The sequence below is a fragment of the Pteropus alecto genome, unplaced genomic scaffold (assembly GCF_000325575.1).
Source record: "Pteropus alecto unplaced genomic scaffold, ASM32557v1 scaffold60, whole genome shotgun sequence".
NCBI lineage: Eukaryota > Metazoa > Chordata > Mammalia > Chiroptera > Pteropodidae > Pteropus > Pteropus alecto.
This window is the reverse complement of record NW_006430726.1, coordinates 6851821-6878275: the sequence shown is the minus strand read 5'-3', so window position 1 is coordinate 6878275 and position 26455 is coordinate 6851821. Positions and strand designations below refer to the sequence as shown.

The 26455-nt window shown below is 41.7% G+C and overlaps 1 protein-coding gene across 1 annotated transcript in view; it reads left to right on the top strand.

The window, feature by feature from the left end:
• The window catches only part of ETFA (electron transfer flavoprotein subunit alpha), a 58033-nt gene extending 31950 nt beyond the window's left edge, over positions 1-26083 (top strand). The window contains exons 10-12 of the mRNA XM_006905338.3: positions 13292-13357; positions 19689-19769; positions 25773-26083. Of these exons, the coding sequence (XP_006905400.1) occupies positions 13292-13357; positions 19689-19769; positions 25773-25811 (186 nt within the window). The 3' untranslated portion in view covers positions 25812-26083. The remainder of the gene's footprint in view (positions 1-13291; positions 13358-19688; positions 19770-25772) is intronic.
• Positions 26084-26455: the final 372 nt, after the last annotated feature.

Genomic DNA, 26455 nt, shown 5'->3' with positions numbered 1-26455 from the left:
CCCTACATAGCTTTCTATTATTGATTTCTAATTTAACTTTGGAGATCATCTTTTTAATATTCAGTCTTAAAATTTTTTCGTGACTTATTTTATAGCCTAGCAAGTGCTATATCTCGGTGAACACACTGTGTGCACTTGAAAAGAATGTATATGTACTTTCTGCCGCTAGACACTGCAAGAAAAAAGATTAGTGAACTTGAAGATATGGCGGCAGAAACTATCCAAAATGAAATAAGAGAACTAAGAAGAAAATACAGGAAAAACAATGGACAGAGCATTGATAAACTGTGGGACAACTTTAGGGAGGCCTAATATATATGTAATTGGAACAGAAAAAACTATTTGAAAAAACAATGACCAGGAAATTTCCAAATGTGATGGAGACTTCTTTAAAGAATGATAAAAGGAAATTCTTAGTAGTAGAGAAAAATATGAATGAACTAAATGCTCCAGTCAAAAAGCAGAGATTGTCAGAATGTGTAAAAGGCGAGACTCAACTATATGTCACCTATAAGAAATACAGTTTAAATATAAAAGAAAATATACATTGAAAGGGAAAGGATAGAAAAATACCATACAGACAGTAAGCATAAGAAATCTGGAGTGTCTTTATTAATATCAGATAAAGTAGACTTCAAGACAGTACTGCCAAAGATAAAGAGGGACATTATGTAATGATAAAAGAAATCAGTTTATCAAGAGACAGAACAATTATGAATGTACGAGTACACAATAGCAGACTCAAAATACATCAAGCAAAAACTGACAAGTGAAGTGAGAAACAGACAAACCCATAATCATGATTGGAGATTTTTAGGAAACACAAAAATACAGATACATTCTAGAAGTTATCAGAATGATGATTTCTTCAAAAGTTACGTAGCCACTGGAAAACCCACTATACAGTTGCGATAGTATAAGAGAAAAGGGCAGACCCCATTTTAGTATTACTGTGAAAACAGTCTTGACCTTGCAGACTGCCAAAAGGTCTTGGAGCTTCCAGGGATGTGCAGACCATATAGTCAGCATCACTGGCCTAGTACTTTTCGGATTATAGACAGTGAATAACGTGTGTAGAGATTCTAGTTTCTGTTATATTCCTATTAAGAATATTAATTTTTTGTTTTAGCAGGCAATTAACTTGGCTGAATTCGAACTCCAAACTCTGTCCTCTCCTTTACTCCTAGCCATAGGGGCTTAGAAGCCCTAACCTTGCCTATCTCTCGTATAGGAGTCAGCCAGAGTTTCGAGCAGCGTATGTGTGCAGTTTGTTGTTCTTCCTCTGGAATTTTTTCCTTACTTTCCAGCTAATGTGGCAGCCACAAATACTGTCGTGTGTGTGTGTGTTTCCTCAGCTAATAAGACTGCAGGTTTCTATCCGAAGTAACTGCTTTCTGATTGGTTTTTATCCCCCTGTGGGAAATCTGCAAATGCCCCAAGGGAGAAAGTAGAAGTATCGGGTGGGCTCATCTCCTGCTCCCTCCCTGCAGAATTCTGGCTTCTCAGGTGCTCTCTGTCTCAGTTGCTCTCCAGTGTACTGAAACAGTGACTGTCGGTATTTTAACCCAGTTTCATAGTTTTTCTCCACAGAAGGGTTAGTCTGATATGAGTCATTTCCTCAGGGCTGTAAGCAGGAGTCCTGAGGCTCAGAATTGAATGCATTACCTCACATTGCTCCGACTAGTGCAGAATTGGATTATTATCTTCCTAAATAACATTTTAATTAATGCTACTTAATATTGCATTAGGTTCTTGGCAGCCATATCCCAGTGTTTGCGTGTATTATACTTGTGGCTACCCAAAAGCTCTGTCTTCTTCCTCCACCCTTTATTGCCTACTGTAAAACCAAGTCTCCACTGTCAACTAATAATGCAGTGTTTCTTTGTGTTTAAAGCTAAACACAATACTTGCATTTATCTTTACTAAATTTGGATCTGTGTATAGATAGTGGTCGAGTTTCATTCTTTTGCATCTTATGGTCCAGTTTTCTCAACACAATTTATTGTGAGATTGTCTTTTACTCTTTTGTATTTTCTTGGTTCCTTTACTGTAAATCAGTTGACCATAATGTATGGATTTATTTCTGGGCTCTCTGTTCTGTTCCATTGTTCTACGTGTCTCTTTTTATGCCAGTACCATACCGTTTTGATTACTATAGCTTTGTAATATCATTTGAAATCAGGGAGTATGATGCCTTTGACTTAGATCTTTGTTAAGATTGGATATTGGGGCCATTTTGTGGTTCCATACAAATGTTAGGATTGACATTTTTCTTTGAAAAATGACATTGGGATTTTGACAGGGGATTACATTGAATCTTTAGATTGCTTTGGGTGGTATGGACATTTAAACTACATTAATTCTTCCAGTCCATGAGTGCAGACTATCTTTTCATTTATTTGTGTCTTCTTCAGTTTCTCTTATTAATGTCTTATAGTTTTCAGAGAATAGGTCTTTCACTTTGGTTAAATTTATTTCTAGGTATTTTATTCTTTTTGAAGGAATTGTAAATTGGATTGTTTTCTTAATTTCTCTTTCTGATAGTTTGTTGTTAGTGTATAGAAGCACAACAGTTTAATATGTGTTAATTTTGAATCTTATAGCTTTACTGAATTCATTTTTTAGATCTAACAGTTCTTTTGGTGGAGTCCTTCAGGTTTTCTGTATATGTAATGTCATCTTCAAATAGAGTTAGTCTTATTTCTTTCTTTCTAATTCATATGCCTTTCTTTTCTTGCCTAATTTCTGTATCTAGGACTTCCATACTGTGTTGCATAAAAGTGGCGAGCATTGTGTATCCTTGTCTTGTGATCTTAGAGGAAAAACTTTCTGCTTTAATATTCGTTGAACTAAATACAGTGTCAGATTTGTGCTATGACTAGAATTTAATTAGTAGTAGTTTCCATTTTACGTTTTTTTTCTGGATTGCCTTTTGGAAGCTCCATTGATGACTTTACCTTCCTAACCATCCACACATATAAGCATATTGCAGTCATTAAAGAATCTGTAACTTGTTGCCAGGGAAATGTGTTTTTCTGTTTAGTGCATCATCTTCGTGAACGTAGATTACTTTGTATTTTGGTACTTGACGAATAGACCAGCGGTTCATTTATGATTCTGAGATTAAGCTAATAGTTACTAGATGAAGAAGCAGTAGTTTGGGGGGAGAATTGACCAAGACAAGAAATTGTGTTTCTGGGGTTCTCTTTTGAAAACCCATTAATGTTGGAAAGTCTGTGTAGGAGCAAACTTTATAGAGTTATTTGTATACAGCGGGGACTGAATTTATGGACTGCTTTTCTGACTTGCTAAAGAGCTACAGATTGACAACCCCTTTCATACTGCATTATCCAACTTGGCTTTTAACTCCCAGAGAACCATGTTCACAAATTGATGCTCTATTCCTTTGGGGTTGGTATAGAAGCATTAAATTGTACTAAAATATTCATATGTGAGTGCATTTAGCTGAAAGCAGTCGATGTCCTGTTCCCAAGAGGACAAAGAGATGCTGCGCGGACCTGCAGCCCAGGAAACACCCTGAGCGCGCTTCTCAGAGGCAATTACATGGCCTGGGTGCTCCAGGCTCTTACAGAGGCGCTTAAAGTGACAAAGGAGAAGTCATAGAATTTATATGCTGTGGTTTGGTTGTGCAGTAGGTAAAAACTTATTTGCTAAAAATTAGTTCCAGTTGTATCTTCAAGTTATAATTTTATCTTGGATTTATTTTCTTAGCTAATTTTTATTAAACTGATTTCTCTAAACGTTTATTTCAGAGGACTAAATGGAATTCAATGAAGTTTTTGATACATTACCATTTTGTATATAAAGTTAAAATTTTTAACTTTTGGAGAGTCTTGGATTTTTTTTATGTATCATAACTTTAACAGCATGCCACTGTTAAGGTATATTGACACGTCTTGCACACAGTCTAATTTAACAGCTGGCGTAAAAATCTAGAGTACACAAAAATCTTTGTTGTAGTTATCTCAGTGTGGTAACTTGAAAGGAATAAAACTACTCTAAATTTCTATTCTTTCTCTGTGTTTTTGGTTATTTCATAGAAAAGCTGATTTACTTTCTCATGCATAGCTTCAGATGTGATAAACATGCACGTGAAGGTCAGAGAACATGAGACACTGCACCAGAAGATGTTTACTCAGTGGACGACTGATCGCTTAGCATGTGCAATTCAATCCCTTTGTTCACTTGAGGGCCTGAGACATGAGCGCTAACATGTTGTAGACAAGAACATTTTAATGACTTAGTTCAAATTCTTATAACTTTAGAAGATGCTTCAAGGAGTCTTTCTATAACTTGGGCTGAACCTCACAACTTCAGTTGGTTTTTATTTTTATTTATTTTGATAAACTACTTTTTAGAACAGTTTTAGAGTTACAGAAAAATTGCAACAATAGTACAGAGAATTTCCATAGATCCTGTACCTGGTTTAAGCTACTATTGTTGTTATTTTTTTTTAGCATTATATGAATTACTATTTCTTTAAATTTTATGCTAGTCTCAAGTGTACTGCACAGTGGTTAGACATTTATATAGTTTATGAAGTGAACTATTTATTTTTGATAATTGTTGAAATCACAAGATTCTAAAATCAGATTTTTCTGAAGATGGAGAGTTGCATGAAAGTTTCTTTCAGGGTGATAACTTTCTAATGACTTTTTATTATGGTAAAATCTAACAAAATTTACCATTTTAACCATTTTAAGTGTACAATTCAGCGGCATTAATAACATTCACAGTGTTGTGCAGCCATCACTGTCTATAGCCACAGATTTTCATCACCCCAAACAGGAGCTCTGTAGCCATTCAGTACTAGCTCCCCATCCATCCCACCCAGCCTCTGGTCGTCGTCCCTCATCTACTTGATGTATCTGTGATTTTGCCTATGCTAGGTTTTTCATAAAAGTGGAGTCATGAAATATTTGTCCTTTTGTGACTGTCTTCATTTAGACTTTTCAGATTTCATCCGTGTTACAGCATGTGTAAGAACTTCATTCCTTTTCATAGATATAAAATGTCCCAATAATATTCCATAACCATTTCGTTTATCCATTTATTTATGGGCAGACACACTGGTTGTTTCGTGTTCACCTTTTGGCCATTGTGAATAATGCTGCTGTGAACATTCACATACGAGTACCTGAGTCCCCGTTTTCAGTTCTCTTGGCTCTATACCTAGGAGTGGCATTGTGGGGTCATATGGTAATTCTCCGTTTAGCTTTTTAAAGAACCGCGAGACTGCTTTCCTCTGGTAACTTCGTAGCTTTCATGAGCTCCTTGGCATAGATGTTATCACAGTAATTTTAGACTAAACATCAAAAAAGGCTGTGCAGAAGCAGCTCAGTGAGTGAAAAGAACAGTACTTGGACGTCAGGGTCTAGTGTCAGCTGTTCCTGAGGCCTTGATTTTTTTTCTATTGGTAAAGATAGTGTGTAGATCAGGGGTCCCCAACCACCAGGCCGCAGACCAGTGCCAGTCCACGGTCTGTTAGGAACTGGGCCGCACAGCAGAGGTGAGTGGCGGGCGAGCGAGTTAAGCTTCCTCTGTATCTTCAGCCGCTCCCCAGCGCTGGCATCACCCACCGCCTGAGCTCCGCCTCAGATCAAAAGGCATTAGAGTCTCATGGGAGCACCAGTCCCTGGTGTCAGAAAGGTTGAGGACTGCCGAGTAGATGACCTGAGAGGTTCCTTACTATTCCAAAACTCTTTGCAGGTATGTATAACTTAGCATGTTCTGACCCACCTGAGTCAGTTGAAAAACCTTACCGATAAAATATTTGATAGTCAGATTTTTTATTTGAGCTGCTGAAATGCAAAGCTTTATAATAGACTAATTCTATATCTAAGGTTTTGATATCCTATACCCAAATACTGTAATGTGAAGTGATCATCTGAATAATTTCAACAAAGTATATGATAATACACTTGGCTTTCTATCATTCCAGGTATACTCGAGGGGTATTTCCCCACAGTGGAAAATCTGTGCAGTAGTATAGAAGGTAATTAGATTCATGTGAAGCATTTAATTACAAATAGTTAAATATTAAAAATTCTATCTTATTGTAAAAATGTTCTCTTAAGAAAACCTTATTTTAGTGTTATGCATCCTATGTAATCAAAACCTACAATTAAAAAACACCACTAAAAGGTCAAGAGCTAAAATTTTGCTTTTTCTGATTTACATTTAAACTTTTGAATTGCAAGTCACAATATAGTTATTATCCTTGTTTTTCAAAAAATCTTTTTAACTTTGTATTTGAGCAGCTGGGTTATTAAATTTATATTTTGAACAAAAATAGTGAAGTACATAATGAAGCGTTTGCTAGTGGTGTATAGATTACCATCTGCTTTGACGCATCATAGCTGGGCTAGTTGCGAAAAAGACATTTACTTGGCTTTTCCTTGAGAGTAAAGGGAACCAGTAGAAAGAATGTGGAGAAACTTCTATGAAGGATGAATTTAGGATTTCAAAAAATCTTCGACTAAAAATTCTAGGCTATATATTCTGTACCTAATGAGCACCAAGTCCATCCACTGAGCCTCGGGATGTTCATGTGTGAACTTCCAGAGGGTAGGTGACGACTGCTGCTTTTTCTTCTAAAAGAGTTTCCTGCCTTTGCTTTTCGACCTTTCTCATCAATAGTTATTTGGAACAAGATATTGACTTCATTGAAAGCCAGGTCAAAGTTGTTATCCGAAAGCGTTAGCTAGTTTTCAGTCCAGGCACATACATGAAATGTCGACAACAAGAAATGGGAAATAATTTCCAAGTCTTGCCTTCTCTGAGTCAGTCTTTGTGATGGCCTTGTAGCTAGCGTGTGTGTGTGGAGCATTCCAATGGACATGCGAGTGGCCCCAGAGACAGAAATCTGAAGGGCACAGCTTATGTTTCTATTCAGGTTAAGGAACCCAGAGCTCATCTACTGGCTGATACTTTTACTGATACCGATACATGGGATAAAAACTAGTGCTAGCCAGAACTGATGAAACTTTTATATAGATAAACTTAAGTTAGCTGTTCATCTCATCTCATCTTGTTTTACTGTTCTTTTTTCCTCTGAGAAAAGTATATTTACTAGACTTTTAATAGACTAGTCACTTCAGTTAAAGCATATTACTACTACTGTCACAGTCTTGTTATTGTGATATAAAAAGCTTTGAATTTAAAATAAAAAAACTTGGATTAAGAACTTTGCCTTTTACTAGGCGATGTAACCTTGAGCAGCTCACCCAGCCTGCCTGAGCCTGTGCTTTCTCTTCTGTGAAATGGCAGCAGTTTCCATGCCGTAGAGTTATTACCGTAATCAGCATCAAGTATGTAGCAAAGTACAGCATGGTTATTGGCATATCAGAGACAGTCCATGTCACTGTGATGATTAGTACGCTGTGTTGAATCGTGACAAGATGAGCTATCCTAGTACAGAGCACTGTCTGATGGGTGGACATACTGTCAGCTTCAGACCAAGATGGGCTCTGTTCGTGAAAAAATTCGGCCACAGTCCTGCCTGAGGATTTTCGTAATGCAGTCAGGGAGTTGTTTGCGAGATCGCTGTGCTTTGCATTTTGGGGCCTCTTCCAAAAAGAGGAGACTTGAACACATTTTGGCAAACAGAAGAAATAGTTTGTCCTTTTAAGTGAGCAACAGGATTAAATATAGCAATATTGATGCACAGGAGGCTTGCAGTAATTAGAAGATAGAGTTTGGTTAATCAGCTTCTCAGAAAGACATTCATTATTTGCATAAATTCCACTTAACTCTCCCAATCTGGCATTTGTCCTGCGCGCGTGTTCCTAGAACAGATGCCGTTTTAAGGATGTGCATCTGCATCCTTCAGAGTGAAGATCGAGAGAGAGGTGGCCATTCTGTAGAAAGTTTGTCCTGTCTGGGCAGTAAGTGGTATTGTTTTCTGAGAGCATAGCATTGGATCTCTGAACTCTAGCTAGAATTACTTATATGCTGTCTCCTTACGTTTTTATCTTTGAAGCAATGTAGTTTTCTATGTTCCTTCTCCAACTCTATCTAGAAAGAGAGACTGTTGGTAGAAAAGAAATTTTAAATCTTATTTTTAAAGAGATGAAGCAATATTGACTTGGCTTTTCTGCTCTGAAAGCTCCAGATTTAACCACTCCGCTCATATTCATATTTCATGTAAATAAAAAAATAAATGTTTAAATCTTTCCTTTCTACTTTGATTAAAGTAAAGCAGATCTGAAGTTTCTGCAGCCAAAATACTGTTCCAGTTCTAGAGAAAAGATCAGCATATGAGTTTGTATCATAAACTCATGTAATTTCAGCTTCATCTATATTTTTTTATGTGGCCAATTTGATATGTCTTGGTACCTGTATCTTGGATTTGTATCTCTGTATGAAGATTGTGTTAAAACCTTGTAAAGAAGTTCACCCCGGCGTCCTAGACCAGCCAGCACTGTCTAGGAAGTTGGACAGAAATTCTGACTTCATAGCTTACTAAATGAAAAAAGAAACTAACAGGTTTCAGTGAAAAGAAGTTTTCCCAATATATTACCCCAGGAGAATTGTATCAAGTTAATAACAACTTTCTTTGAGATAATAATAATTACCGTTACTCAAAAGTCATATGGTAGTTGGTTGTCCTGATATGCCTTTTGGTTTGAAGATTTACTAATCATTTAGGAATAATAATAATAGCATTAATAGTAATAGGTAACATTTTGAACTTTTCACATACATGGCGTTATTTCATAATCACACCAGTCCTCTTAGCTATGGGTATTTATCTCCATTGTACGCACGAGGAAGTTGAGCCCTCGAGAGGTCAAGTACCTCTCCCAAGAACACAGACGGTAGGTAAGTGAGAGAGTCAGGATATGAACCCATCTCTCTCTGATCTTATTTATAATAGTGAGTGAGTAAATGGTTTCTTATACTTGCTCATTTTCAGCTTTCTTGAGTTGAGATCTTAGCTCATTCATTTTCTATCCTTTTCTAAGATGAATATTTTTAAGGTTATAAATAATTTTCTAAGTATCATCTTAGCTGCCTCCCACAGGTTCTGTTTTATACAGTGGTCTCCTCTCGTCTGTGAGGGAAACGTTCCAAGACCCTCAGTGACACCACAGCAGTCGATCTGGTAATCAGGACAGCTACTAAGTGACTAACGGATGGGCCATGCATGCAGCATGGAGACGCTGGTCAAGGGGATGATTCACATCCCAGGCCGGGCAGTGCCGGATGGCACGAGAGTTCTGCTGCTCAGAACAGTGGGCAGTTTAAAATTTGTGAATGAAAGGCGAAGGGGGTTAAGAGGTGCAGATTTCCAGTTATAAAGTACATTAGCCACAGGGATGTGACGTGCAGCATCGGGAACATGGTCGCTAACGTTACAGTGACTGCACAGTGACAGGAGGGACTAGACTTGTGGTCGTTTCGTAAGGTGGATAGATGTCGAACCACCGTGTGGTACACTCGAAACTAGTGTAATACTGCATGCTGACTAGGCATTAATTTTTAAATCTAGAAAAATATCACGAATTGTTTCTGGAATTTTCCATTTAATATTTTTGGACCGCAGGTGACTGTGGGTAACTGAAACCATGGAAAGCAAAATCGTGGGTAAACAGGGACCACAGTACTCTTTTTTGGTGTTTCGTTCCAAGTATTTTTTAGTTTTAATGTATTCAACTCAGATTATCTGGGTATTTCTTTTTTTCCCTGAGAGTGTAAGTTTTTAAGGATAGATTTTTCAGGTTCTTCTAGAGTCTTAAGAAAAAATATAACTTATTAGAGAACAAAATTTGATAGTTTCTTTTTGAGTGTCAACTTAACTGTATTAAGCCAGTAGTTGTCAACTGCTTTTGGCTTTCTTACTGCGGTCCACACTGCCTGAACCTCTGTGACTCTCGTTGAATCTTGCTGTCGCTCGTGCTCGTCCTCGGCATTGTTACACTGCCGACTTTGCTGTATGGTTCTCTCGCAGAGTTTAAAACAACCCATAAATGAACTCATTCTGAACCGGTTACAAGCAAAGGAGACACAGGAGACTCGTGTCATTCTGCCTCTGTGTCTCCCGTCGGACCATGCTCCACAGCTCCCATGGAGCTTACCAGAGGCTCTTCCTTAGCTTGTTCTGAAATTTGCTTGGATCCGTGCCGTTCACCCTGGAGGCCACTAAGCCACATGTGGCTGTGGGGCACTTGAAATGTGGCTAGGTAAATCAAGATAATGTTATTAAAGTTAGTTTCACCTGTTTCTTTTGACTTTAATGCGGTTAATGGAAAATTCTAAACTACATACGTGGCTCACATATTTATATCACGTATGTCTTTTGGGTTAACAACAGCGTTAGGCAGCAGTCATAGCCTGCGGGTACAAGTCAGCTTTCTCCTAGCTTCTGCCCTCAGTGCTCCGGAGAAGACTCACATTAACACCTCTTGGAATTCCACGGTTCCTGCACAAGGTCAGGGGAAGCGGGTGCTTGTTCTTTCTTTTTGAAGAACGCGGCCAGAACGCAAGTCATGCACCCAAGAATACTCTGACCGTGTTGATTCCACACATTGGTTAGATTTCTCGAAAAGGTTTAAGATTTCATTCTAGTCACCTTTCTGTTTCTCAGACACGCAGGATTGTTATCAAGCGGGGACCAGTAAAACCTGCTTTTAATAGCTCGCTCTGTCTGGAGGACTAAGGCAGCAGGAGCAGATGGGGTGCGCTGCAGAAGTGGGCTCCTGCTTGGCAGTGGGTGGGGAGTGACTTCGGAGGGAGGGCCTCGTCCCTCATCTGCCTCCTGCATCGCCGGCCTTTGCTCTTCTCGCTGGCGCGGTCCCACTCTTGAGTGTCTTCTCTCTTGGATTCCGGGTTTTTATGATCCGACCTTAAGCTCTGTTGTTAGACTGAGCTTCCGTCCAATGACAGTGTCGAGAACAGCAAAGCCTCGGGTAAGCACTGCTGCTCGGCGCTCTCCTGTTGCGGCCACTTACAGAGTCGCAGCATCGGCGCCACAGGGATTCGGCTGCGCCACACTCTACCTGGACCACACAGCCCTCCGGTACGGTACGAATCGGGGAGAAAGTACCCCGTCTCACGTTACTTCACTGCCTTCTGTTGGGAAGTTGTCATAAAAAGGCAGATCTCTAACGACTAGTACGAGTGACGCGCCTTCACAGTCGTGCAGCTGCACGCTGGCTCTGAGACCGCTGCGGGGGTCAGACAGCCAGGAGGCGAGCGAACCTCAAGTCGTGGGTGGCACCCAGGGTCCCGGGAAACCAGTCTGCAGTAAGGACTGGAGGCTCACAGGAAGCTGTGGGGCTGGGGCTCCTCACACCCCGGTTTTGCAGACAGGCAGGCAGAGGCAGAGAGAGGTCAGAGAACTGGCCACAGGCCCGTGTCTGCCAGGTGGCTGCGCTGGGAGTCCAGCCGAGGCAGCGAGAGTCCAGAGCGGGGTCTCGGCCGCAGGCGTGCGCTCCTCGAGCCGGCCTGCTCAGCCACAGCAGACCCTGCGGCCGTGCAGGGCGGCAGCGAGGCCTCTGCCCCTCGTGCCGTGGGCGAGTCTGTAGCTACAGCCTTTCTCCGATTTTGGCAAAGGAGGCGGGATTGTGCTCTTTTCTGCCAGTCCTCCTTTATGTGAAGTGCTGCCCCTTCGGTTCAAAACAACCCCTGGTCCGCTGACCGGGCAGTGGCGTCGCTTTTTCCCAGCGGCCCCCGTTTGGAATTGCAGGGCACCTGCGCTGCCAGCAGCCACAGGCTGGCCTGGCCCGTGCACTCCCGGGCTCTGCCCTTCGCCGAGGCTGCCAGGCCCGACCTCCAGCACTGCCCTCTTTCCTGCAGTGCGCACCCTCTTCTCCAGTCCCCCCGCCTTTCGAACCCTTATTGCTGTTCTTTCCATCAACGTGACTCTCGTCTTCTCTCCGAATTATCTTACACATGCACTATCTGATTTGGAAGGAGACTGCCTCAGGGTGGAGATCGCCTTGTTCTGCAGTGATGCGGGGTCTGGAATGCTGCATAAATTGGCATCTGTGCAGTGTGGGTCACAGTATTACTATTGAAATGCAGAAGTGCTTTCTGAACCGTGAGGACACACCCTGCAGTATTAGTCTAATGCCCATATGCGTTCTTTAAAAGGGAAGAAAGCAGCTATGACACACAGGCGAGCAGTCAGATCTCAGAAAGCAGCCAGAGACCAGGCCTGTGCCCAGCTGTTTCTCGGTGCTTTTGTCTTCAGAGAACCAGGTTTGCAAGATAGTAGATCAGGTCCTGTTGGTCATGCGGACCGTTTGGACGGTTCATGCTGGTCAGAAAGGCAGGAAAGGCCCTGGAACCACCTGCCTTGGTTTGTGTTGGCCCAGAATCTGTTATTTCCTCAGTGACGTTTATGGGTGAAGTCAGTGGGATAGTTATAGTTATGTAGATGTTTTCTGCCAAAGTGAATCAACTTCAGGTTTTTATTAGCATTTTATGATGCAGACAGAGAGGCTTTTAGGCTTCTTGAATTTTAATGTAGACATGCATGTCAGAGGGCTCATTACAGACTATTGATCCTTCCCAATGCCTGCCTCAAGGATGACTTAGGGAGTGGTCAGTGAGACAGTTTCTCTCTGTCTAAATAACTTGCGTTAAAAATCTTTACATTAGAACTTGTTAGCCTGGTTTTCCTGAATGTGAGATTTAGTAAGTATATTTTGATTAACAATTTAACGAATGTCTTTTCATGAAAGAAATGCTACTCAGAATGAACGGAAATAATGCTAAAAATATCAATCAAAGTTACCTGCAAATCTTCTAAATAGGAAGTTAAATATATCTTGATGACCATTTAGACAAATATGCTTTTATGAGAAGGTAGACAGCTAAGTCAAAATATATTTTAATATGAGTGAGTCTTTGTTCATATACAATGTGTGTATGTTGCACATGGATATATACAGCGATGAGTTGAAGTGTGATAGCTGAACAAGGAGCACAGACAAAAAGTGCCACCTGACATGGAGTTGTGAGGTTAAGTGGGACAGTCGCTGTGATGTGCTTGGTGGAGTCGTTGACAGTAGTGAGCGCTCGAAGGCTCACCACCCACAGGCCTGGTACACCTCCGTGACTGTGGGCATTTGGAGAGGAAGCCGGCCACGGCTTAGGGGTCAGGGAAGGAGGAGGGCACGATTGAAATAATACTTCTTGCATCTATTTTATTTCAAGTATTTTTGTCTGAGACATGAATTGCTAATAGCAAATACTTTGCAAGGTATTTATAATGTAATATAATATAAATCCATATTAATGATATGGTCTCTTTTACTTTCAGGAACTTTATATTGCTGTAGGAATATCTGGAGCCATCCAACATTTAGCCGGGATGAAAGACAGCAAGGTAACTAGACAATAATAATGATGCCAAGAGGAGAAACTTTCGTGTTTAAAATTTGGGTTTCACTGTATGTTTCCACAGAAGTAGTGTGTATAGTTGAGCCATTCACTTTCTCACAGATCTGAGAACTGAAAGAAACCCGTCACATTCGCTGCCTGAAGGCGCAGCCTTCTAGCTGAGGCAGTCCTGTGGCCCCGCCCTCCCTCCAGCACGCTGCAGGGCCTGTCTTGTTTGCCTCAGTCCCTCGTCTGCCAAAAGTAGGGGTGGATGGTGATCTCTGAGGTCGCTCTGACAGTCTGTGACTAGCACACGTGGTGTGAAGACAACTTGGTGAGGCTCCGACCCCTGGTCCTCTGTCCGCTTCACCCTGGTCCCCCCAGCAGTCCTACCCTCATGCGTCAGAAAGGCCCTCTTTTTGGCTCATTACTGAAGTGTGACTGACACGGTTTGGGTTGGAGCATCTTCATTCTTCACACCTCAGTAATTTTCAAAAATAACAGTATACAGAGGAAACACTTAATTTTAAGCTGCTGCTCGGACTGTCTGTTGGAGTCCTGTGCAATGACTCTGTGAAAATAGATTTCAGAATCTGACACGTTAATTCACGCATGACAGTGTACACAGTTAGAATGAAGAACTTAGTCTTTCATAAAGTCGGAGATGCTTTTGATGTCCCTGCTTTTTATCCATTTTGATGGAAAGTTGATGTAAAAGGTAATAAAACTTTTAACAGGTTTAACTTCTAACTTGAAAAAAATGCATGCACCTACCTCCTTGTAACCTCTAAATGAATTGGCCTCAAACCAGTCAGATTTCACAGTTGGACGGCAGGTTTCTTTACTGAAAACAGCAGTGCCAATGGGGAAAATGTTATTTCTGCATTAGAAGGAAAAAAAAAAAAATCCCACTCCAACAGCAGCAGCCTTAAAAAATATTTTTAGCCAGGCCAGTTGATACATTTGTAGAAGTCTGCATCTCTAAGGATCCCGAGAAGACGCTGGTGAACGTTCTCGTTCCGTGCCGGCAGGGCCTGGTGGAGGGGCAGGTGGGCTGGAGAGTAGACGCCAAAGCGAAAAAGGAGCAGCCGAAGCAAGGGGACCAGTGCTCGGCAGCAGTTCACAAGAATAAGCTTGAGCCGAGACTGTCCACGCAGTCAGCAAACGTCTGTTCAGCCCGTGCTTGTACTACCTCCGGGGGTTGCTTAAAAGAAAAAGACACACAGCCCCTGTCATCATCCCTGTCTTGTGCGGGAGACACGGCAGTCTCTGGTTATAATTTTTGTTAAGCTTTAAAACGGGATTTTAGAGTGATTGGTTTAAATCTGATGGTTGCATGGCCTACTAGCTGCCCTTTTAATTAAAGTCGAAAGACTATGAGGTGCAGTTGTTATAGTAAGCAAGTCAGTGTAATTAAAGTACTTTTTGGACTATTTACATACTGATAGGGTCGAATACCGTCTGTGCCCTAACAGCTCTGTCATCAAGAAGAGCATGGATTTAGAAGGATATGAAGAGAGTTCGAGTGCAAGCAGGATTTATCATGTTTACAGTCGATAGTTCAGGAATATTCTTTAGTAATCTGAAAAACTGTAACCAGCCCAGGTCCTTTTTTGTAAATACTTCAGTAGTTCCTTGCCCACAGTCACATGCTGTTTCTTTAAAAATAACTTTTATATAGTGGGATGAAAAAGCTTTCACATGATTAACTGTCGGATGTTTAACTTGGTGGCCTCCAGGAAAATTGTTACCCATCATTAATTAAATAAATCTCTGCCAGCAGCAGTGAAACAGGCTACATACGCCCAGGAAAGAAGCACCTCCATGCGAATCCAGCCTGGGATTCAGAACGTTTGTCCTCGTGACTTTGCGTGTGAGGCTCAGGTGGAAACCATTGTTGACTCTCTCTGAGCGCACACCTTCCAGTGCACACGGCACGTTTCTCTGGCTGGGTGGTCCCCCGGGCTCTGCTTTGCGCCACCCCGGGTCCTCCAGGAAGTTATGCCCATCGTCCAGGGGCCTCCTCAGGGCCCTCTGGTGGAATGACACATATGTCATGGGGCCTGTATCAAAAGATATAAGACTATATCAAAATACTTTTAAAACGTGTTCCAGCCGTTTTCATGAAATAAAGTAATAGGCAGTTTGATACTTAATTTTGCTTTTAGAGACTTGCATTATAATAATCTGTCTATAAAATAATACTACATTAGAGTCAAGACTCTAATTTTACTTTAATTACAGTGATTCTAGAAGCCATCTATAGGAAATACCAAATTATTTGTAATAGATAAATGTGTTGTTAATAAAAGCGTAAATGGTAAACACAGCACCTTTTTTAGTATTTCTCCTTAATCTGTCACCGATCTGTCATTATAACATTTAAAAAATTTATAGGACATAAGAGGAACTTTTGGTACTTTTTATAGGAGATGTAGTGATTAATTTGTTTTATTACATGTATTTGCTGCATACATAGGAATGAACTTTTTTACCTTAAAGTCCTCCTTTACAAACAGGCTGATTAGATAGTTAACTTTTACATTGTCACAGTAGACCCAAGATAATAATTTTAAAATACTAAACGGAATGCTTTATATGGAGGATAAATTGTTTGAGCTGCAAAAGCTATGAATTAGGGCATGGATTTGATACAGCTTTTTTTCAATTGAAATTTAACATTTGTAATCACAAGTTTAAATTTATGTGTTGTTAATAGAAAACATTAATCCTTTTATAAGGGAAATAAGCTGAGGAGTGACTGTAATAATAAATATCTTGTGACCGATAAAGTAGACTTCTATCTTATTGAACAAAGCACACTAAATATATAAAATAAGTTACTCAATTTTCCATCCATGGGCTTTATTCAGTACAGGTAAAAATTTTTGAATCACCTGCAGAACTTGCCAGTTATATTTTGCTTGTTTTAAGTGAGGTTATTGAGGTATAATTTATATACAGTAATAGTCAACTTTTTAATATATTCCACTTAAAATTTTTTTTCTAGTAAAATACACCTAAAACTTACTATCTTAACCATTTTTAGCCATGTAATTAAAAATTGTATACACGTCGTATACCATACACAATGGTATTAAGTACATTCATAATGTTTTACAACCATCACCACCATTTACCTCCAGAATTCACCTTATAAAACTGTAACTCCGTACCCATTAAACACCAACTCCCACTCCCCTTCCCCCCGGCAAGCACCGTTCTACGTGGTCTTTATGGTTTGACTCCTCTAGGGACCTCGTGTAAGTTTTCGTCTTTTGGTGACTGGCTTATTTCACGTGGCATAGTGTCCTCAGGGTTCATCCACGTCGTAGCATGTGTCAGAATTTCCTTTCTTTTCGAGGCCTAGTAACGTTCCATCGTATGGGTAGACCGCGTTTGTTTATCCGCTCATCCGCTGATGGCCTCTTGGGTTGCTTCCCCTTTTGGCTACTGTGAATGACACTGCTATGAACATGGGTGTACGAATATCTCTTCGAGACCCAGCTTTCAATTCTTCGTGCCATATACCCAGAAGTGGAATTGTTGGGTCATGTGGTTATTCTGTTTTTAATTTTTTTTAGGAACTGCCACGGTTTCCTTGGCAGCTGGACCATTTGATATTCTCACCAACAGTGCACGAGGGTTCCAGTTTCTCCACGTCCCCACCAGCACTTGTTTTCTGATCTTGTTTGTTTTTTTTTGATAATAACCCTCCTAATGGGTGTGAGGTGTTATCTCATTGTAGTTTTGACTTGCATTTCCCTAATCCTCAGTGATGTTGAGCATCTTTTCATGTGCTTATTGGCCATTAGTGTGTCTTCTTTGGAGAAATGTGTATTCAGGTATTTTGCCATTCTTTTAATCAGGTTGATTTCTTTGTTGCTGTTGAGTTTCAGGAGTTTTCCAGTTTCTGGATGTCATAATCCCTTATCAGATATGTGATTTGCAAATATTTTCTCCCATTCTCTGGATTGCTGCTTTACTCTATCGATAGTGTCTTCTGATGCACAAATTAAACATTTTTTCATGGGGTCCAATTTGTCTTTTTCTTTTATTGCCTGTGCCTCTGGTGTCATATCTAAGAAATCACTGCCAAATCCAATATTGTGAAGATTTGCCGTTTTTTTCTAAGAGTTTAATAGTTTTCAGTCTTAACATTTAGGTCTTGGCACAGTTGTCAAAAATCACTTGACCATATATGCGAGGGTTTATTTCCGGGCTCTCTGTTCCGTTCCGGTGCTTTACGTGTCTGCCTTCGTGCCAGTACCACAGTGTTTTGATGAGCTCTGGAGGAAGTTTTAAAACCAGGAAGTGCACGTCCTCCAGCTTTGCTCTTTTTAAAGGTCGTTTTAACTGTTTGAGGTCCCTTGAGATTCTAACAGGGTTGCAAGGAATCTGTAGATTGCTTTGGGTAGTAATGACATCTAAGTTGTGTTAGCTATTCTGGGTTTCTTGAGATTTCTTATGAATTTTAGGAGGGGTGATGGGTTTTTACATTTCTGCAAAACTCATTGGAAGGACAGTTTTGATAGTTACAGGATTCTTGGTCAACAGTTTTTTTTTTCTTTTAGCACTCTGAATATATGAGCTCACTGCCTTCTGGCCCCCCATTTCTGATGAGAAGCTGCTGGTGATCTTATTGAGGATTCCTTGTATGTGATGAGTCACTTCTGTTTTTCAAGATTCTCTATCTTTGGCTTTCAAAAGTTCAATTATAATGTGTCTCACTGTGAGTCTCTGAGTTCATCTTTTTGGGCATTTGTTGAGCTTCTTGGATGTTTATATTCACATCTTTCATTAAATTTGTGAAGTTTTTAGCCATTATTTCATCACATATTCTCTCTTTCTCCTTTTTTTTCGCCCTAGGACTCCCAAACATGTCTTTTAGTCTGTTTAATGATTGCCCACAGGTCTCTTAATATGTGTTCACTTTTCTTTAATGTTTTTCTTTCTGTGCTTCAGAGTTGATTTCAATGGTGCTGCCTTAAAGTTTGCTGATTCATTCTTCTACCTGCTCAAATCTGCCTTTGAATCCCTCTAGTGAATTTTTCATTTCAATTATTGTATTTTTCAGCTCTAGAATTTCTTTATGGGTTCTTTTTAGGTTTTCTTTCTCTTTCTTATTTGTTTTGTTCATACATCATTTTCTTGACTTTCTCCACATTTTCCTTTAGTTCTTTGAGATGGTTGTTTTAAAGTCTTTGTCTAATTAGATCTGCCATCAGTCTTTTTTTTTAGGGACAGTTTCTGTTTTTTGTTTTTGTTTTTTGAATGGACTGTATTTTTTTCCTGTTTCTTTGTATGCTTTGTGATTTTTTGTTGTTGAAAACCGGACATTTGAATCTAATAATGTATCACTGGAAATCAAATTCTTCTCCTTTTCCAGGGGTTTTTGGTTATATTTTTGTTTATTCTTATTTATTTGATGGCCAAAGGCTGTCTCTGTGCCAAGGATTAACCTGAGGTATGAGTGTAAGTTCGTCTTCTCTGGGCTTTTCTGAGCCTGCGCCTTTCCCTGGGCACATGTGGTCACAGTAATTTCCCCTTATGTGCAGTTGCTTTTGAATTTCCTAGTCTGGCTGCCAAAAGGGGAAAAAGAGGAAAGTGAAGGGGGCCAGCAAAAGTAAAATGACCCTTTAAATCCCTTGCAAATAACTTGAGTCGGAGGGGAGGAGCTCGCGTTAGTGGAGGGCGGTGCAGTAGCAGTAGGAGCCCCTCCTCTGTCTACACCTCTGTGGTCAGAAGCAGCAGTCATCGATCAAAGCACAGGTCCCCAGTGTTGGAGGATGGGGTCCTTTTTGGCCACTGTGGCTCCTGCAGGTTGTGTACCAGCTGCCTCAGGAACAGGTGCACCATTGCTGGGAGGGCAGCTGCCCTGTGCCAGGAGCCGAGGCTTACCCCGCAAGCCTCCCTGGCAGTCGCAAGCTCGCAGTAGCCTCCAAGTCCCCAAACAGTTAGGGCACGCAGGTCCAGGTCCTGCCCGTGCAGTTGCCGTGCAGGTGAGGGGCAGATTCCTGGCACTTCCCGCAGTCCTCTCCTCTGGGTTGTTCCTCATCAGAAATTAAACACCGGTTTATAAATCAAAACGTACCTTCAAAAAGCAATGATTTAAAACCTGTTTTAATGCTGTGATGGGCTCATGGTGGGGGTGGGAGATAACTTTGTTCTAACACAGCAAGTTCTAGATTTACAGTATCGGCACAAATGAATCAAGTTAATCTTATTTGGTAGACATTAAGACTACAAGTTTGTCATTAGGGAAGTTAAAATAGAAAAATCAATTTATGTGGTATGTTTTCTTGATAAAGGCCAAACTCTTTGTTTTTATTTTACAGACAATTGTGGCGATTAACAAAGACCCAGAAGCTCCAATTTTTCAAGTGGCAGATTATGGGATAGTCGCAGATTTATTCAAGGTAAGCTGGCCTTGATAGTGATGGCTGTTATCCAAATTGTCATCCAAGAACCCCTTAGAGCTGGTCAGGGAGGAAGCTTTTATAGGGAGACTGTGTGTTTGTGTATCCTTTGTGTGTTGATATTAAGATATGTACACACAATTTCGAATTACTTAGAGTGAAGTCCTAATGCGTGATGTTTATATGGAGCATTATAAGTTTTCCTTGAAGGGATCTATAGTGTCTTTAAAATATCCACGTGGCTCTTGGCATCTGATGCGCTGAAGTTAGTGTACAGTGAGGAGTGACTCAGATAATTATAATCTAGAATCATATTCGGGGACACCTTAAAGAAATTCACAGTAAATCCCATCCTTTAGAGACTTGCCCATGACGCGTAGCTTTTCAGGAGGTCTGGCTTCGGCCGTCGCCTTCCAGCCCCATGTGCCAGCCGATGTGCTCGTGCGTGCACGTGGAGAGCACAGCTGGCTCTGGAGAGGTCCATGCTCCGTGAGCTGCCAGTGTTGCGCAGGCAGGCAGAGCCTAAAGGGCTGTTGCCGGGGTCGGCATGGCCGTCCCGCTCTGGAGAAGCCCCCTTCCCCTGAGCTTGCATCGTGCTTAGGGAAGAATGCAGGGCAGGGGTTCAGTGACCCCGGAATCCTGTCACGTGGCCCAGCTGTGTAAGAACAAACAATAGTGGCAGTTATTTGACGACTGAGATATCCCCGGAGGAGGAAAAGTTACTATAGAAAGAGAAACTTTTCGCATTTCTGTTCGAGGATGACTTTGTTCAAGTAGCAAGTATTTAGTTCCGGTGAGATACAATAAAGAGCTCAAGGCCTTTTAATTTAACAATGAAATCAAACACTTCCTAAACCCTAACCATATATCATGTTGACATGTTTGCAAGAAGACATCTACTGTAGTTGCCTTTTATTTTGCCTCGAGAATATTTTAATAAGTTTATAAGTAATTTTGTTTCTTTTAAGGTATTTTTCCTGTCTGCTTCTGTACTGTGTATTGCAACCAACATGCAGGGCTTACTTGATAAAAGGATGCAGTGTCAGACAGCTGGGAATTTGTGATGTTCGTACCGTGGACATCTTGGTAGAAAGAGGTCACCTACGCTCTGCGTCTTGCATTAAGGGCTGCCCCCGGTCTGACACAGAGGTGGGGAGACAGGAAGAGGGAGTCAGAAGTGGGGAGAAGTGGGAGGGGGAGCGGCGGTGTGCTCAGAGAGCTCTCGTGACAGTCCTGGGGCAGTAAAGTGGAAATGGACCTCAGAAGGCGTCCAGACAGCTGATTTTCAGGCCGAGATTCTCAAGCTACTTTTGGCATTGTAAGAATCCCCCATTTAACTATGGAGAGACTGGACTAAGACATTATGTTTACTTTTAGGAGGAATTATATTAATGATGGAAATAATATGGTACAGTAATTAAGAGCTTTATTTCATATTCTGTCTTGGCCACATACTAGTTAAATTATCTTGGCCTGGCCAAGTTATTTGATCCCTCTAAATGTAAACGTCCTCATAAATTATATAAATATACTACCTACTGTACAAGGTCATAATGAAGACTAAATGAGATTAAACTGCACCTGGTACAGTTGGTGTGAACTGTTAGCCTGCTGTCTGTGTGTATTTGCTCCCATACAGGTCCATAGGAGGCGCTCAACAAACAATAAGTACAGTTGACCCTTGAAGAGCACAAGTTTGAACTGTGTGGGTCCACTTATATATAATGTGGATTTTCTTCAGTAAATACTGTAAATGTATTTTCTCTTCTTTATGATTGGCTTAATGACAGTTTCTTTTCTCTGGCTTACTTTATTGTAAGAATATAGCATGTAACACATATAACATACGAAATATATGTTCTTCAGCTGTTTCTTATCGATAAGGCTTTTGGTCATCAGGAGGCTATTAGTAGTTAAGTTTTGGCGGAGTCAAAAATCGTGCCAGGATTTTCGCCCCAGACCCCCCACCTTGTCCAAGGGTCAACTGTGTTATAATTGGAGGTAGAGTGAGAGGACACAGGGTACCACCTGACCAGTTGTCGTTTTTCTAAAACATGTACAATCAGTGGTTTTTTAGGGTATTTGCCGAGTTCTGTCACCATCGCCACTATCTCATTCTGGAACATTTTCGTCACACAGAGCAGCTCAAACCGTCAGCAGTCACTCACTGTTCCACACTCTGCACAGCCCCTGGCAGTGACTGATCTGCTTTGTGTCTGTAGATTTGCCAGTCCTGGACATTTCATGTAAATAGAATCATGTCCTGGGTGACCTTTCGTGGCCAGCTTCTTAGCACGGTTTTGAGGGTTCACGAACCCACGTTGGAGCGTACATCAGCACACTGTTCCTTTTTATTGCTGAATAATATCCATGCTTGGATGTGGCACATTTCGTTTATCCATTCACCGGTTGGTGGAGGTTCTGCTCGTTTCCACTTCTTGTTTGTTGTAAATGATGCCGCAGTGAACGTACACGTTTAAGTTTGTGTGCAGACGTGTTTTCACCTTGTTTGGGTATATGCCTAGGTATGGAATTGCTGGGTCACTTGATAACTCTATGTGTCACCTTTTGAAGAACTGCCAGACTATTTTCCAAAGAGACTGCCCTATTCGAAATTCCCATCAAGAGTGTATGAGGGCCCGTTTCTCCGTACACGTGGTGACACTTGTTATCGGCATAGCCATGCTAGCGGGCATGCCATCTCATTGTGGTTTTGGCTTGCATTTCCCTGATGGCTAATGACGCTGAGCATTTCTTTTTGTGCTTATTGGCCGTTTGTATATTTTCTTTGGAGAAGTATCTGTTCAGGTCCTTGGCCTATTTAAAAATTGTGCTATTTGTCTTTTTGTTGTTTAGTTGTAAGAGTTCTTCACATATTCCGCATACCAGCCCCTTATCAGCTATATCACTTGCAAGTATCTTCTCCTGTATCTTGTGTGGAGAACAGGAGAAGATACTTGTCACTTTTCTTGACGATGTCCTTTGATGCACAAAAGCTTTAAAGTTTCGATTAAGTCCAATTTATCCTTTTTTTTTTTTTCCTTGTAACTTGTGTTTTCGATGTCATTTATGTGAAACTGCCCCTAGTCCAGTGCAGTGAATATCCATCCGCCTACAAGTACCTGCTCACGTCCGTGCTTTCGGTGTCTCTGGGTCTGTACCTGGAGTGGAAATGCTGCATCATGTGCTGCTTCTAAGTTTAGCTTTTCGAAGAACCTCCAAGCTGCTTTCTCCAGCGGCTCCACGTGACATTCCCACCAGCAGTGCATAAGTGTTCCCATTTCTCCATTTCTTCGCCAGCACTTGTTATTTTCGGCCATCCGAGTGGGTGTGAAGCGGTATCTCCTTGCGGTTGATTTGCATTTGCCTAATGGCTAATGATATTGAGTGTCTTTTCATGCACTTATTGGCCATTAGTATGGAGAAACGTTTATCTACATCTTTTGCCTGTCTTTTTCATTGAGTTATCTTTTTGTCGTTGAATTGTAGGAGTTCGTACATTCTGGATATTAAAGCATTACCAGATGACTTTCAGATATTTTCTTCCATTTTGTAGGTTACCTCTTCGCTTATTAATGTCCTTTAATGCAAAAATTTTTTAATTTTGTTGAAGCCCGGTTTATACATTTTTTCTTTTGTTAATGTTTTTGGTGTCATAGACTAAGGATCCATTGCCAAACCCAAAGTCTTACAGTTTTACCCCTATGGTTTCTTCTAAGAGTCATATCATAGAGTTTTAGCTCTTACATTTAGGTCTTTGACCTATTTTGAATTAATTTTTGTGTGTGGTTCGAGATTAGGGTCCAGCTTCATCCTTTCGCATGTGGACACCTGGTTGTCCCAGCGCCATCTCCGTTGGAGAGACATCTGTTCCCACTGATCGGACGTGGCATGCCCCCTGTCTTTTTAAACCCTCCTCACCTCTCCTCAGCATAGCTGTTCACTAGAGTCGTTCTAATCCATGTACTGTCTGGGACCTGTGTGTTTATCTCTGCTTGCCCCTTTTTCTTTCTTCCTTCCCTGCCTTCCTCCTCCTCCTCCTCCTCCTCCTCCTCCTTCCTCCCCCTCCTCCTTCCGCTTCTGGATTTTCATCTTAACTGCTACAAAACTCTGCCAGAAGAACCTCATAAAATTTAAAAATAGGGAGGCTTTCCCTGCCTTCCTCCTCCTCCTCCTTCCTCCTCCCTCCTCCTCCTCCACCTCCTCCTCCTCCTTCCTCCTCCTCCTCCCCCTCCCTCCTTTCTTCTTTTGCCCAGAGTCCTTTTCTTCTCCATGGCCATGTTCTGATTTTTCCCAGTCCACACTAATCTCTCCTTCCTCAGGACTCCTGAATTGGAGTGCTTCATGCTATTCTTTTCATGCTTTTACATTACAATGTAAGGTGTGTCCATTTCTGACTGGGGGTTTGCGAGCCTTTGTCTGTCTCCCCAATGAGGGGGCCGACTCCTTGTGGGGGGAGTCAGGCCTGGACTTCTCTCTCCCACACTGCTGACCCTGACAAAGCGTTAAGTCTGTGAGATGTAGTTGTGTTATGATTTACATCAGTAGATTCTCTTATTTTAAAGGTAAATGCATTCTCATTTGGTCTTACTGAGCAAGGAGCTGCTCTGTACTGTCTAAAATAGAATAAAGATTAAGAATCCAGCTTTCCCAGTGTGCGCAGCCGTCGCTCAGCGAACCCGCGTTCGCATCCTCTTTCCTTTACGGAGGTGTCTGGTATGCCTGCAAGTCTGAGGCTGAGCTAATAGAAAAGAACGCAGGTGATGGACAGAGAAAGCCCCCTGAACCCTTTCTGGGAGGAGTGTGGCAGAGGGACATTCCGTAAGAATTTTTCAACTACATGTTCTAAACCAAATGTTTCATATAAAAGAAGTTGGGCTCTAGCCTGTTCCTCGTAAAACACGTAGGTCCCCTTGAGTCTCGTTTAGCATGTTGTCTCTGTGACTGGCATAAGCTCATGGCCTGTCCACCGAGGAAGGCCGGGAGAAGGTGCCAGCACTTAATGCTGCTCCAAGCTAATGCCTGCTGGCTCCACAGTAAACATGGGCCTTTTAGTAGGCTGCAGACAAAGTGACACTCGGAAGAAACAACATGTCGACAATTTCCTTAATAAATTTTGTACGAACACATTATTTCCACCTAATGGAAATGTAACGCTCTTAAATAATTGAGAGGCTGTATTCATCCGTGGCGGGTTCAGCTCTGTGTGCCAGGGTGGTCGCCAACCCCTTGGAAGCCTGGGTAGCTGATATTTTATACAAAGGGCTCGGCTGGTGCTCAGGTGGGCTGTGTGACGTCGCCCTGCAGTCCCCATACCCAGGTGTCACAGGGTGGCTCCACACTGAAAGCTCAAGTTGCAGCCACTGAACCGCCAAGACTAACGGTTCATAATTAATCCTCTTTAACATGGGCGCCAGCTTGGTCACTGTCCCCTCACTGTGCTTCCTTACCGTCCGCTGGCCAGCTGCTGCATTCGCAGCGGGCCTGGGTGTTAACAGGGTGGTGATCTGGAGCGTTCAGCTGCCACTCGTTTTCGTGTGCCAGAAGATAGTGAGACGCGCCGCGGAAGCAGTGACGGTCTTTGCAGAATGAATGGCGGGTGAGCGAACAGACGAGGAGAAAACAAGAACGAGGGAGCCGTGACTTAGCAAGAGACTTGGTGTGGCCTTCGAAGGGGAGGCAGGCCAGGGCACTCAACGACGCTGTCGGCGCCAGCGGGAAACATGGGACTTCCTGTTTTCTCTGGAGCCTTCTTGAGGTTTGCAGTTGTGTCAGAAAGTCTCTTAGGTCATGAGTGGGCACTCGGCCCTGCCAGCCGTGTGTCCAGGGTGGTCTGCCCACAATGGGAGGAGAGACTCTAGGAGGACAGGCCGTTCCTGAGTGGCAGAGGGTCACGTGTGCCTCAGAGGGGTTTATTTCTTTTGGCCTCTGGGGACTTAAGGAGCGGTGGCCCTTTTGCAGTGATGGCTCAAGTGGTTAATTAGTTTTTTTTTCAATTCGCAGGTAGTTCCTGAAATGACTGAGCTATTGAAGAAAAAATGAGTCGTGATCGTGTCGTAAAGAAAATTATATGTCTGAGTATTCAGCTGAAATCATAGAATTCCATGGCTGTTATTGGAAACCTTGCAGAGCTGTATTTCAGAATTCGAGGAAAAATTCTAACAGATGCTGGAATGCTTTTTTATGGGGCTGTTATTATGTTTCTTTTATTATGTTTCAATTATTTGTGGTTCTAAACAACTAGTTTTTGAAATTTTCTAATTCTGCAATAAATATATAATAAAGTCTTTCCACAGCTTTACAACTACCAGAAATATGCCTGGCTTCGTAAGGAGAGAGAATCGAAGAAAGGTAGTAGACATTCATCTGTTCTCTCTCTTTGCCCGTCCTGTTCACGGAGGGCTCTGTGTCTGAGGAAGATTATGAACTTGAGTGTTGCCACCATCTTAAGCCACCTAACCTTGTTGTTGAGAGAAGGGGACTAGACTGGCAAATTCGGAGTTAAAACAAGGACAAGTGACATGAATGTTATCCTAAACATAGGCCCGTCTTCAGAAAGCTATGGTAATGTGACAACAGCGCACCTGGCTTCAGGCTGACCCTGCCGAGTGTGTGCAGTTGGCAGCAGTTTTCCGTTTCGTGTTGATACGGGGCTTTGCGTCTGGAGGAGAGGGTGTGGTGTGGTG